The sequence below is a fragment of the Cheilinus undulatus genome, linkage group 17 (assembly GCF_018320785.1).
Source record: "Cheilinus undulatus linkage group 17, ASM1832078v1, whole genome shotgun sequence".
Lineage (NCBI taxonomy): Eukaryota > Metazoa > Chordata > Actinopteri > Labriformes > Labridae > Cheilinus > Cheilinus undulatus.
This window is the reverse complement of record NC_054881.1, coordinates 15,420,483-15,435,341: the sequence shown is the minus strand read 5'-3', so window position 1 is coordinate 15,435,341 and position 14,859 is coordinate 15,420,483. Positions and strand designations below refer to the sequence as shown.

General features: G+C 38.4%; 1 protein-coding gene across 1 annotated transcript; it reads left to right on the top strand.

The window, feature by feature from the left end:
• The first annotated feature begins 632 nt into the window (after nucleotides 1-632).
• On the top strand, nucleotides 633-12,280 carry LOC121524781 (alanine--glyoxylate aminotransferase 2, mitochondrial-like). Its single transcript, XM_041810285.1, has 14 exons — nucleotides 633-841; nucleotides 1,728-1,816; nucleotides 3,003-3,193; nucleotides 3,305-3,428; nucleotides 3,517-3,611; nucleotides 4,622-4,715; nucleotides 4,915-5,008; nucleotides 6,878-6,978; nucleotides 7,530-7,622; nucleotides 8,393-8,525; nucleotides 9,456-9,544; nucleotides 9,681-9,830; nucleotides 11,393-11,491; nucleotides 11,830-12,280. Exons 1-14 carry the CDS (start codon nucleotides 745-747, stop codon nucleotides 11,929-11,931), a joined length of 1,551 nt encoding a protein of 516 aa, XP_041666219.1. The 5' UTR covers nucleotides 633-744; the 3' UTR covers nucleotides 11,932-12,280.
• Nucleotides 12,281-14,859: the final 2,579 nt, after the last annotated feature.

Here is a 14,859-nt window from a genome sequence, read left to right as displayed (position 1 = left end):
TTAGAAATCAAAACACCACTCTCGCTCGCGCTCCTTTTACTCTCTTCCTTTACTCTCCTTTCTCACCGGTCTTCTGCAAAGCTGACCTTTTCGCGGTGTTGTTCGACATTACAGTAATATATATACCATACATCATATATTGCCGGAAAGCACCGATTCTCAGCTCTCTGTCAGCATTGGAATTTTTTAAATTGAGCAAATTTTCGAGGAGTTATGGTGCTGAGAATCTGTGTAGTTGTCCCTCCAAACTTCTGGTGTATTGTTATGAATGCCCATGTTATATGGTTGCGAGTACCATAATGAACCATATATGTGCGCATGCCCACAATTCTCAGCTTTCCAACACCGTTGGAATTTTTCAAATCGGATTAACTTTGACAGAGTTATGGTAATAAAACTCCAGACATATAGAACAGATCACCGGTGCTCCCTCAGTAGGTAAAGGGTTAATAAAAAGTTATTTCAGTTTGTAAACTGAGAACAGATACGTTTCAAAGACACAATGATGAGAACTTAAAATAAGCTTTGGCCTGTCCTAACTTTCGGCGCTCGGTGGCGCCATAACGCCTAGAGAACGAATTAAATACCGTGGGTGAAGTTATGACCATATTGGCCTTCCATACATAGTGGGGTCGTTGACTGCCCGGGGGCTTTTGATAAAGAGAGAAGCTGGAAGAAATCTGCAGCTGAGCGTCAGCCGGTGAATTTATTTGGGTAGCAGGGAGTTTGCCGTCCTCTTTTAACATGTATAAAGTTTCGTCTTGCTTAAGAGGCTGCTGTGCGGCTTCAACAGGACAGTCCTGGTTTCGCTCCGGTTTGTCCAAATTCCACTTGGCAAGTGGTGAGTTACTATGGAGACGATAGAACTTTATTGTTGTTATGTATTTAGCCAACGTTAGCCATTATTTTCGTCAAATGCAAGCAAGTATAGCTATATTGGAAGACAGGACAGTTGATAAAATGCTGTGATGTTGACACTTTTAAGCAAAGCTCAACTTTTTTTAAATTTCGGAAGTAACTTAACACACTAGGTAATGTTTAAGCTTTGTGATTAAGCTAGGTCATACTTGCTATAATGAATACACAAGGCTAGCAAGTACCATAGCCGTTTAAAATCGACACCAGCCCTTTGATACGGCCTGCATTGAAATAATTTATCACAATGTAGAGGGTACGGTGAAAAAAAAACAACTTTCCCTATCTTTTATACGAAGAAAAGTAATAATATCTCTGAAAATACACAAAACGATGAGTAGTTATCTCTTGAAAGTTGTGAAGTCAAAGTAGGCCATTAGGTTATAGATACATGAAACTGAAATGACTTAAGTTCTTTTACTCTGATAAATAGGAACCCTTAAAATAATACTTAAATACAAAACTTGAGTGAATGACCTTTGCTACTTTCTACCAATGTTGATTCAACAGCAGTGCACATGTGTCCTCTGTGCACAGATTGAGTGTTTCAAACCAGCCTTGTGCAAATTGTACCTTTTTTTTTATTACCACCAGGAGTAAACAGGCGGTTTAGTATCCCATGTTGCACAAGGTGAGGTCTAAGGTGAACTTAAAGGGGTCAAAGGGTCAGACTGTTTACCTGGCGGGTTATTAAATGAGGATGAAAAGTCACTGTCACAGTATAGATTTGACTGCAGAAAGAAAGCATTTAGTTTTTTCCATGCCATAGAAATAACTGTCTTGTATAACTTCATGCCTTTCTTTAAATCCAGGTGCACTATGTCAGAAATCAGCCTTTAAATACCCTCCTTCAGACCTCCCAGAGATGCCACCATGCAATTTCGAACCAGAGGAATACAAGGTGAACCAATACCCTTCATTCTGTACCCTGTTATAACCTCTGTAATTAATGCCATACATTCACATCAAAATCAGTGTTGTCAAATTAACACTGTCAGAGTTAATACTGACACTATTACAGTGTCTTTACGGGTACAAACTGGAGTGTTGATTTGACTCTTTTGAGATTTACCATATGATCACACCAAATGTGAATGATTGACTATTCGTGTAAATTTAAACGTGTGAATAAAGGGAGTTTACTTGTTTGATTTTCAAAATTGCTTGAATAACTCAACTCGCGTGTCAAATCCTGTGTATGTGAGTGCCCACAAGACACGGGAGGGGAGGGACTGCCTTCTCCCACAACCAGCATTTTTCATTTCATATAGCTGGGGGGAGCCACAGAGAGACATCAAAAGTTTCTCCACTATTTTCTGGATGATTTTTTCCCCTATTCTTCTTGGATACAAATTTGAAACGTCTACATCATCAAGTCTTAACATATCATAATACAACTTTCATAATTCGCTGAGATTCCTGTCTCATGTTGAAAACCTATGGCACAGAGGAGAAATCCTACGGCGCTAATCAAATGATGGAACTTCATGGCCAGACTGTGCCGTTGACGAAGGACAAGTCCATCAGTTACACTTCTGCTTTATTGATTTCCATTGTCAGGAACTTTCTAACTAAGCAGATAACTTCACTCATGTGCAAAAGTGTCTAACAACAAAAACCCACAGGAAACATGAGAAACAATCCCAGCAGTTATCGCTGTACAACATTCAACATCTAAACACATATTAATTCACATAAACACATACAAGCACGTCTAAATCAAGTCTAAGCACACCACCCAAGGGCATGATGGGAAAATCTGTCCAAATATTCCCCAGATTTGAAATGGCAGTGAGCAGAGCTTAGATCATTTCTGACTTGGACTAAGACTGATGGATCAACACTGTCAAAGAACTCCAACAATGAAGACTATTTCACTCAGAATGGGATGAAAATTATACTTTAGGAGTTAGAATTTACCCAGAAATGTTTTACACTGAAATATCCAAACTTCAGATTTTGCTGTGTAGTTGATAAAAACATTTTTTCCTTCTTCAAAGCCTTTTAGCTTAACCTCTTACATAGACACATGTATCCAAAAGTTAAAGGATGATGATGATGATCCTCTTATATTTATTTCCACACAGGGTATGTCCAAAGAGCGGATGATGGAAATCCGCAGACTGAACTGCAACCCCATGACAATGAAGGTGACTCTTTATAAGAAACCAGTTTTCATCCACCAGGGATTCATGCAGTGGCTGTGGGATGTGGATGGGCGGCGATATCTGGATCTGTTTGCTGGTGTAGCCACTGTCAGTGTGGGCCACTGCCACCCGTAAGGTCCTTGCTTCTCTGCTATGCAGATCTCATATTCTTTTCTTGGTCACAGTTCATAAAAAGAAATTACTTCAATTATTCATTGTTGTTGCTCCTGTCTCTGGTACAGGAAGGTAACAGCAGCAGCTGAGCGTCAGTTGAGGAGACTGTGGCATACTACAAACATCTACGTCTATCCTACTCTCCATGAGTACTGTGAGAAACTAGCCTCCCACTTACCAGATCCTCTGAAGGTACCTCGATGGCTTGTGTTATTTTGATCATTTTTATTCATTTGGAAGCTGAAGTTTAAATATCTGCACCTGTGTGTCCCTTATGAAGGTGGTTTATCTGACCAACAGCGGCTCAGAAGCGAATGATCTAGCTATGTTGATGGCTCGACTTCACACAGGCAACTTTGACATCATCACTTTCAGGTCTTTTAACAGATGACGAATAACCATTGACATTCTTAAATGCTCTGTTGTTATTAAAAAGTGTGTGTGTGTGTGAGGGAGGGCTGTTTATAGGTTACATTGATATCTATACTGGTAACACAGTGCTGATATCAAGCCTTTCAAAACATTACCTGTATTGTACCAGATAAGCATATTAGCTTCCCATTAATTTAGCAGGTAGGTGGCGATGGAGCCATGTCTTCAGCTGGGGATATTTTAACATAATGTAGGATGGCAAAAGTAGAGCAGACTAAAAAACTTTGCATTGTAAAATTGTTAAGAGAGGGGATAAGAAACATCTGTTGAAAATAAAACAAACTTTCAAAATAATTTTAAGAACTGTTTTCATATTATAAAGTACTCATTTTTTTACTCAGTATCTGTGAGTACCTGCATGTAAGTACCTGTACTTGGTCTGAAATTAAGTAGTTTTTCGTGCATTCCTAGTTTTTTGTAAGAAATAGGTGATGCAAGAGTGAAAAATACAACTGGCTATAATTTTTCTCTTTTCCAGCCTTGTGATAGACTTGTTATTGTTTTATTAAGCATTCCTCTTTCTGCCATTTATGTAAGAGGTTACAGAGATCCTTTTGTTTGGCACAAACAGCAGAAGTGCACAGATGGATGAGCAATAAGTATCACATTTCGCTCTCCTAATCACAGGGTTCCTGCAGTTTCTTATAATGACTTGAAAAGTCTTAAAGTGCATTTTTATATATCTAAGGAAATAAAATGTCTTAAGATAGTCCTATTTTTACTTGTGAGTTGTCATAAATTTGACTAAGATGTGTGAATACTTTTTGAGATCTACTCCATGGTGTTGGCCTTAGGAATTTTAAATAATTATCTTCCGTGGATTTGCTTGTTTAAGTTCAATTTATCTGCATAATTAAAATTAATATAGATTTTTGATAGACAGCACTGGTATATTTATGCTATGTCTGTCTAAGTGTCCATTTTTTCTGATTATTTTTCTTTCAATCTTACAGGGGATCATACCACGGTGGAAGCCCACAGACCATGGGCCTAACTTCCAATGCAGCATATAAATATCCAATTGCCAATGGTTTAGGCTGCACTAATGTATGTATGGGATTATATGTTACAGTATGATACCATAAGAAAAGCATATAATAGATTTTTTGTAAAGGTCATACATATTTTAATGGTGATGGAAATGAGTATGATACACTGAAGAAAGAGTGATTCTTTTCATTGGATATCTAAGAGACTGTCACTGTCAGGTCTGACCCAGCTGACTAGGTTTATGCCCAATAAACAGACCATGTGTCCTGATGTGTTCAGAGGTCCGTGGGGAGGAAGCCACTGCAGGGACTCTCCTGTGCAGACCATCAGAGACTGTGGCTGTGCCCAAGGTACACAGACACACAGTTAAACAAACTCACAATGCTGTCAGAACTGGAAAAAACAAGATTGTTGTCTCTGAGATTAAGCATTACTTTCCCTTTTGCAATATTCCCTGAAAGATTAACTTTACTATCATTTAAAGATTACTGATCATGTGGGCGGTAGAAACAGCTGATTCTGGAGGCGGTGTTTTCATTTTGTTGTTCAGTTTTGCATTTGAAAAGCTGGACAAAGTCTATTTATTCCAGGAGAAACAAACTTGTTCAGGTGTTCTATAAAATGGATGGATGCTCAAATATATTTCCTTTTAAAGTTTATTTCTGTTTGAAATATTAGTTGCTTGTAAGAATTTCAAAGCTTTTGATCCTTTTACTGCCCTCATCAGGAATTTTTGCTCCATACTGTGCAAGGATGACTTAGTACAGTGTAATACCACATCTTTATGTTTACACTAATTATAAAACTCATGTTATTGCTACCCTGTTGCTTTCTCTTCAAAGTAAAAATAAAACACAGTCTTTTTATAAAGTACTAACCCCCTTGGATATGTTACCCTTTCGTAGACTTTATAAATCAATTCTGTTCAATACAATTAAGCTTTTTGACAAAAATAAATGACAAAAACCTCTTTAATGCCAAAGTGAAAACAGATTTTACAAAGTAAAGTCAGTTGGAAGAATATTTAATGTTTCTGTTTAGCTTTTGCTGTATGCTTTGGGTCATTGTCTTGCTGGAAATAAATCTTCTGCCAAGCTGCAGTTCTCTGGCAGACTACATAAGTTTATCGCATTCATTTTACTTTCTACCTTTACTAGCATTTCAGGGCCAGATACTGAGAAGTATCCCCACAGCATGATGCTGCCACCATAGTGCTTCACAGTGGGGATGGTGTGTTTTTGGTGATGTGTAGTGTTTGGTGTCCATCAAACATGAGTTCTTGTCTGATGGCTAAAAAGCACCATTTTGGTCTCAACACACCAAGGAACTTACTCCCACTTGCCTTTTGGTGATCTCTAGTCTAGATTTAATATAAGTTTTCTTCAACAGTGGCTTTCTCTTTGCCACACTCCCATAAAGCTTTGACTGATGAAGAACCTTGGCAACAGTTGTTGTATCCCATCTCAGCTGCTGAAGCTTGTAACTCCTTCAGAGTAGTCATAGGTGTCTTGGTGGCTTCTCTCACTAGTCTCCTTCTTGCCAGTCATTCGGTTTGTGAGGACGGCCTGATCTAGGCAGATTTACATGTGCCATATTCCCTCCATTTCTTGATGATGGACTTAGCTGAACTTCTGGAGATGTTCGGTGCCTTGGAATTGTTTAGTATCCATACCCTGACTTTTCAGTAACTTTTTCTCTGAGTTGTTTGGGGTGTTCTTTTAGCTTCATGGTGCAATGGTAGCCAGGAGTACGGATTAACCAGTAACTGGACATTCCAGATACAGGTGTCTTTATATTAGAATCACTTGAGACAAATCACTGCACTCAGGTGATCCTTGTTTCGCTAATTGTGAGACTACTAGCACCAATTGGCTGGACCTATGTTTTCACTTTGACCTTAAAGAGTTTTTTTTTTTTGTCAAAAAGGCCAAATTATATGATTGATTTATAAAATTAATAAAAGGGTAAAACATTCAAGGGGGTGAAAGGCATTGTATATTAAGATGTGAGCTTCTATCTCTCATTTGTTTTGTGTAAAGTATAAACCCTGTATCAAATAAGATATTTTACATTACACAGTTTTACAGAAAGGTGGTTAACAGTCTATATGAATAATTTATTAGCTTGTAACTCTTGTGCAAACAAATTGATCTTGTATCCAAACATCAACATCTGTGTAAGTTTGATATGGGAGCTTCTTTTTTCATTGAATCCCACAGGCCAATGCATGGCAAATGATCAGTACATTGGACAGCTCAAAGAAACTTTGGCCACAAGTGTCCCCAGTCGAATTGCTGCTTTCTTTGGGGAGCCCATTCAGGTAACGCCTTGAGTTTTACAACACTGTTATACACTGTTAAACTCAGCATGCTTAGATACTTTGGATTTTTGAACATTTTTTTACAATGTTAATCCCAACTATGAATCAGTATTGTATTGTGTGGTGAGCTTATTGTATTATCCCATTAAAGCCTAAAACCACAAATTATGGCCAGAAAATTCTCATTTTTTGAAACTGAAATGTTTATTTCACTTTCTACTGAAATCCAAAAAATCTTAATTTCCATAAAATTTAACATATATTTTTTGTACCTCATTTGACACATTAGGTGTTTTTGGTAACTGATAATCCATTTGAGGGCATTTTTTATCATTTGTCAAATTGTATTCAGAAGTTTTTTTTAGTAATTTATGATCATATTGATTAGATAGAGGTATCATAAAAGTATGTATCAAATATGATACAACAGGCTTTAAGGGGTTATTATTAAGTAAACAACTCGTTTGATTATTATTTCCTTATGCTCTTATCAATGAGCAGTTGTGTGAAGTGAAATGGTACTTTATGATGTGAATGTTTGGTTTGTACAGGGAGTCGGAGGAGCGGTGCAGTATCCTAAAAACTACCTTAAGGAGGCTTACAATCTTGTGAGAGAGAGAGGAGGGGTCTGCATCGCTGATGAGGTTTTGTACACAGTTTATATACATTTAATTTAAAACTTAATTGTTCCATACAAAATACCTCAACAAACAAGTGTTCACTTAACTCAATTCACATTTTTTTTCTTTTTTTAAATCCTAGGTTAGGCATTATGAAACTCCATAAATAAATGATTATTCTTTGTGCTTGTTACTACAGAACAGAAATGCAAAAGCATGGGGGATTATTACAGCAGAGTATTAAGATAATTCCTGAGTTCCAGTGTGTTTCATAACATCAGTTATGTTAATTTTAACTTCTTTATATTTGATTTCTACCTCAGTAAAACAAGCAAGGTTGAAAACAAAACACAGATGTTCTTTCTAAAGCCTTAAAAATAAAATGGCAAACCTGATGATTTCTATTCTAGCATCTTTGAGGTGCAGGGTGTCATTACCACTGATTTGAACCTTTCTTGCCACCTTGGCATTGTAATCCATTATTTTGATTTTTACTTCATGTAACAAGCTTTAAGGGAAATGTTCGGCTCTTCAGTTTTCAAACACCCCGCTATTTCCATCAGCTAGCTGCAAACTGAGTGTGAATGCTGTAAGATCAGTATAATGAGCTGAAAGATGCCAAGTTAGAAATACTTGAATCATGTAATTACTAATCTTGGCAAAAGAAAAAAACCAGCATGATTTTGCAGTTCCATTAAAGTTACTTTGTTTTGCCCAAGAGAATTAACACCATGCAACAAGAATCTCTTAGGTTAAACACTGATGGTAGATTGTTACTACTTTGCCCCCAACAGGTCCAAACTGGATTTGGACGAACAGGAACTCACTTCTGGGGTTTCCAAGGTCATGACGTTATCCCTGATATGGTTACTATGGCAAAGGGAATTGGTAATGGATTTCCAATGGGAGCTGTTGTCACAACACCAGGTGAGATAAAAGTAAATAATACAATGGAAGTACCCTTTGCTATAAACAGGAGATGTAGAGGGTAGGAGGACAATTTAGTAGGTATCAAAGTGCAAAAACAGTTGCGAACTTTGTGCCATCAGAGTGCTTCCTGGTGTCATTTCTCTAAAGAGAACAATATAAGAGTCCTGTGAGAAATGCACTAAGATTAAGGGCACTCTCACACTAGGCTCAGTTGCCCCTTACTATGCTAAAGCATGATTGTCCTAGCTGGCCTGAGCACAGTAACCTCTTGTAGCATATACGGTGGCATAGAAAACCAACCAACTTTGTCAAAAAGAGTCCATGGAATTTGGAGTGGAAGCCGCATGTTTATCACCATAATTTAGCAATGACAGAAAGATTGGGCTTTTCCTACAGTTAGGAAAAAATGTCATCTATTTCTGGTTTGGATATTTGTAGACTGTTGGAATCAATGTCTGGCTGTAGAGAAGATCTTGAATTTGGTTTTGCTGGCTTTAAGAGCAAGTTTTAGATCAATAATGTATTTCAAAGACTTAAAACCAAGTTGCAGTTCCTCTGCAGTTGGATGTACAGAACCAGCAGAGTAATATAAAATCATATCATCTGCATACAGATGAACATTACAGTCTTTTACAGGAGAAAAAGTATGATTGATATAGATGTGTCCTAGAAGTGATCCTTGTGGGATCCCTATCAATGATAAAAACTGATAGACAGCCATAGCGGTGGCTTTCTGTCAGTATATTTCAAAGTTGGCCTGATAAATCTATTGCCCTTGTTTCAAGCTTGTTCTTCAGCTTATTCTTGCTCCAGTATTTGCACTATTCATATTTCCATAGAATTTAACAAGACTTTTTTGGACCCCTTTGATTTTTCGAAGTTTGAAAGGACACTGAATGTCAAGAGACTTTTTATCTCTCCTTTCAGAAATTGCTGCCTCATTTGCTAAGGGGGTTCACTTCAACACCTTTGGAGGAAATCCTGTGGCATGTGCCGTTGCCTCATCAGTGCTCGATGTAAGAATTTACTGCTCTTTGTTCATTTGGAGATACTTCAGTTTTATGTTCAACATATGTCTGTAGAGTGATACTGTATTGAGAACTTAACAGCTGATGTTTCATACAAGGCTAATTGTTTTTTTTGACTCAACAGGCTATCAAAGAAGACGGTGCCCAGCAGATCGCTCTTAATGTCGGAACCTATCTGATGACAGAAATGGCCAAATTCAGAGATAAATATGAGATTATTGGGGATGTCCGTGGAAAAGGCCTGCAGATTGGAGTGGAAATGGTCAAAAGCAAGGTACTGAGTTTGTAACAGAAGAGACACTCACCTCCCCTCACATGCTTGAACAACGTGTGTGTAGGCTGTGCCCCCTGGGGGCAGGGTTCAGCAGTGCCCCAGTTAACCATTAGCCTGAGCAGCAGTGTCCATGTGTTATTGTGAACAGAAAATCTAAGCTGTTGGACAAACACAACAGACTGAAGTTCAGTATGTTTTAAACAAATTTGTTGATACTGGTAAAAATGTATTTATTCTTTTTTATTTTATTTTATTTTATTTAATAAGATAGTGTTTTTGATAAAGGATGAGCAAGTAAGGAAAGTTTCAACAAAGCAATTCACGCTGTTGGAATGAAATGAGTAATCTTAAGTTTTGTTGACTCAGAAGGCTTTCCACATATTTTGGAGTGTTTCTATGGGAATTTCATCCCACAGGGGCTCATTGGGGTTGAGGTCAGGGCTCTGTGCAGGCCGGTCAAGTTCTTCCTCACCCAACTCATCAAACCATGTCTTTTTAGTCCTTGCTTTGTGCTTTGAGGCACAGTCATGTTGGAATAGAAATGGCCTTCCTCAAACTATTGCCACAAAGTTGGAAGCATAGCATTGTCCAAAATGTATTGGTATGCTGAAGCATTAAGATTGTGCTTCACTGGAGATAAGGGCCTTAGCCCAAACCCTGAAAAATGAAAAACAGCCCCATACCATAATCCCTCCTCCACCAATCTTCACAGTTGGCACAGTGAACGTTCTCCTGGCATCTGCCAAACTCAGACTTGGCCATCTGACTGCCAAACAGAGAAGCATGATTCATCACTCCACAGAACCCGTTTCCACTGCTCCACAGTCCAGTGTCAATGTGTTTTACACCACTCCATCTGACACTTGGCATTTGACTTGGTTATCTGAGGCTTGCATGCAGCTGCTTAGTCATGTAAGCCCATTCCAAGAAGCTACTGCCACAGCTTACATTAGTGCCAGTGGCAGTCATTGACTCTTCTCTGTGATTTTACATGGTCTTCCCTCTCATGGCTGAGTTGCCGTTGTTCTAAACGCTTTCACTTTCCAATAATTTCACTTACAGTTGACTGTGGAGTATCCAGCAGGGACGAAATGTCCCAAACTGTTTTATCACAAAGGTGGCATCCATCACAGCACCATGCTTGAAGTCACTAAGCTCTTCAAAGCGACCCATTTTGTATCTCAAATGTTGCAACTAGAGACTGCATGGCTAGGTACTTGATTTAATTATTGTCCATACAGTGTATTCATTGTTTTTATTAGGATATTTTGACCAGTATAACTTTTTACTGATATAGTTTTCATGTATTAGGCATGTGTCTTCATGATTACGAAGACTTTACTGCATTGCATGATTTTCCACCTACCAAAATAAAGTCTGTCTACTACAAACTACTGCCTTAAAAAGAACCATCCAGTTAGTCTATTACAGTCTCAAAACCATCCTAGATATGATTAATTGTTTCTCTGGAATCACACACAGCTTGCTATAAGCACCGACATAAACAAATAATTTATTACATATTGCCACACTTTAATAACATAAATTCTTCAAACCACCAGGCTAGCAGAGAGCCGCTGCCTCCTGAGGCCATCAATGAAATTTTTGAGGATGTCAAAGACATGGGAGTTCTTATAGGGAAAGGAGGACTCTACGGACAGGTAACCACACTCACCATGTTGATTTTGGTATGGATTTAACAAAAATGTTCACATTACTGTATGCATGACATCTATTTGTATTTAACATCAAAACAAACAATTTTATAAAAGCCATATATTTAAGTATTGTTCATAAAAGTAGAATTTATGTGAATCTCATGATAATATAGGTAACAGGAAATATATAACAAGCATTGTGGTTTGACTGAGATTGGCAGTTAAATAAGGCTCTTTCCAACAAAACCATCAAATATTGGACTACTTGGTGTCACTCCAAGTATTCAGTATCTCTGGCGCTCCATAACTCCTCTTTTTCTGTTGTTTTCCCACCATGTAAGACCTTCCGCATCAAACCACCCATGTGCATCACGATGGAAGATGCAGATTTCTTCCTGGCAGTTTTTAACAAGGCCATCGCAAACTACATGGAGAGAAGATAGAAGGTCAGCTGGATTGCTCTGTTGAGGCCCAAACCCTGATACCCGTTTCACTTCTAAGATGTCAAGAATGTCAGTATTAATCAGTTTGACCTTCTGAGGAAGACTACCTCTGTTATTGTTCCTGTGTAGTATTTGTAAAAGGGAACTCTTGTAAATAATTTTAACTGTGGTATAATTAGACAACTTGATTGACTTAACATACCTGACCTTTAAATGATAAAATAATGTTGTACAGTGCCTTACTTACAATGAACTTGAAATTACTTTAATATTGGATATTATTTTGAATGATTGTGTTAAAGCATGCTTTTTGCTGATTATGGATGTAAATGTAAAAATAAAGCATTATGTCAACTTTAACAATCAGAGTCACACTTCCCCTCAGGTATAATTTTTATACCTTATATTTCTGCTTGAAAGAAGAAAAGCAAAACAGGTTTAAGCCAAGGTTTTCTTGGTTCCATATGGGAGGAACATTGATTCCCTTGTGCATCGTTCTGAAGTATGGGCATTATTTTGTGGGTGGGTCCATAAATACTGCTCTGAATTGACCTTTGGAGCCCAGTGGAGCTTAAATTGCTCATTTTGAGGTTCCCAATATCTCACGTTATGGGCTGTAACCAACTCAGTTTTCTTGGTGACATATTGCCTCGGACCCTTGTGGCTCAGGTAAACCTCCAGCATATGCGTCTCAGAAAATCTACATGACCACTAACAAAGTTTGAGATTACGGAGCCCAGTTTTAAGGCAAAGACAGAGTCAGACGTCTATTTATATTGATGTCAAACATGCAAACTGGGCTGCAAATGTTCTTCTTTCCTCAACTATTTAAGCTATTTCTGCCTGACTTTAGAGAAGGGCAAAGTTTAAAATGTGAAACCAGAGCTCCATGCAGGGCATCCAGGGACTGAATTCTTGGAAAGTTCAAAAGCATCCACCTGATTCATGTGCCATATTTACTTTTACTGAGTCTTTGCCATTCATTAACTCTTGTCATTCAGATCTCACACCATCATTAGCTTTACTGTACCAGTCAATTCATTAACACATTTTACTCTCCCTGCTGACTCTCAAGTTTTTTTCTGTGGTCCAAACCAATTTGCAGTCTCAGTCATTGAAAAAAGAAACCAATGCATAAGGGCTTTGCATTTGTTGTTTGTCTTTAGTCCATAGACATTCATATTCTACCATCTTTTCTAGTAAAAAAAAAAAAAAAGTATGTGATGACAAATTCTGGCAGTTAACTTCTCTGTCTATTAGGCTCTCTATCAAATAATGTGATTGCACTACCACTTTAGGCTTTTAGGGGCTTTGCTTTAGTGGTTGTGATGGCAGTTTGGGTGCAAGCTTTCAAGCCCTAGGTGGTTTTACCACTGAGCAAAGGCAGTGCCTTGCGCTGTGCCTGAAGGGACCTTAAGACATAATATCATTGTAGGCATGCATCAAATAATGATGGCTGTACGTCTTAATAAGCTAAAAAGGGGCCAAAGTGAATGAGAATAATTAAAACAGTTATTGATTTTCCCAAAAAGTCCCTGGTCTCAAAGGCATGGTCCTGTAGTTTTCTGGTTTTGCTACCTGAATGACAGACAGAAGAATGTAAATTAATTTTTTTTATTTGTCCCCAGGAGGGGCATTTCAAGGCATGGCCAAACTAAACAAATACAGTAAAAAAAAACCTGAAAGCAAGGAATGGTTGTAGTACATAGAGACAAAGAGGGCTACTGAAAATAAATATATAAACAGGGAGATGTGAGTTGGACCAAAATTAAGTAAACAAAATCTTTGTAGTGCAATAAATTAATTTATAAATATACCAATAAAACAATCTAAACAGAGGTTTATTGAATGGACTGGATAAAAAGGTGTAGTAGTGCAAAAAAGGACAAAGCACCAGCAATGACTGTTGAATGGCCAGCAGAGTAACTGTTCCTATTCTTACATCCATTAAAATTGTGAGTTTTTGGAGATTCTATTTTAATTTCTTTGTAAGATGTCAGAATAGCTTCCCAAAGCTGCTGTTTTGATGTGAACTGCCTCCCACCCTCATAGATCTTTTGGTTGAGGATGCTCCAAAGGTTCTCAACAGGGTTGAGGTCAGGGGAGGATGGGGGCCACACCATGAGTTTCTCTCCTTTCATGCCCATAGCAGCCAATGACAGTGAGGTATTCTTTAACGCATGGGATGGTGTGTTGTCATGCATGAAGATCATTTTGCTATAGAAGGCACGGTTCTTCTTTTTGTACCATGGAAGAAAGTGGTCAGTCAGAAACTGTATATGCTTTGCCGAGGTCATTTTCACATCTTCAGGGACCCTGAAGGGGCCTACCAGCTCTCTCCCCATGATTTCTGCCCAAAACATGACTCCGCCCCCTCCTTGCTGATGTCGCAGCCTTGTTGGGACATGGTGGCCATCCACCAACCATCCACTACTCCTCCATCTGGACCATCCAGGGTTGCACGGTACTCATCAGCAAACAAGACTGTTTGAAAATGAGTCTTCATGTATTTCTGGGCCCACTGCAACCATTTCTGCTTGTGAGCACTGGTTAGGGGGGCTGAAAAGTAGGTTTATGCACGACTGCAAGCCTCTGGAGGATTCCTGCACCTTGAGGTTCATGGGGCTTCAGAGGCACCAGCAGCTTCAAATACCTGTTTGCTGCTTTGTAATGGCATTTTAGCAGCTGCTCTCTTAATCCGATGAATTTGTCCAGCAGAAACCTTCCTCATTATGCCTTCATCTGCACGAACCCATCTGAGCTCTGAATCAGCCACAAATGTCTTCACATTACGATGATCACGCTTCAGTTTTCATGAAGTATCTAATGTTTTCATACCTTGTCCAAGGCATTGCACTATTTGTCACTTTTCGGCAGCAGAGAGATCCTTTTTTTTCTCATATAGCTTGAAACCTGTGGCCTGCTTAA

Excerpts from the sequence above, each read along its gene's own strand:
- LOC121524781 (XM_041810285.1), top strand. The coding sequence starts at position 745 with ATGTATAAAGTTTCGTCTTGCTTAAGAGGCTGCTGTGCGGCTTCAACA. Across the intron at positions 5,009-6,877 it reads AGACTGTGGCTGTGCCCAAG|GCCAATGCATGGCAAATGAT; the intron begins GTACACAGACAC and ends TGAATCCCACAG. Across the intron at positions 11,492-11,829 it reads AAGGAGGACTCTACGGACAG|ACCTTCCGCATCAAACCACC; the intron begins GTAACCACACTC and ends CCACCATGTAAG.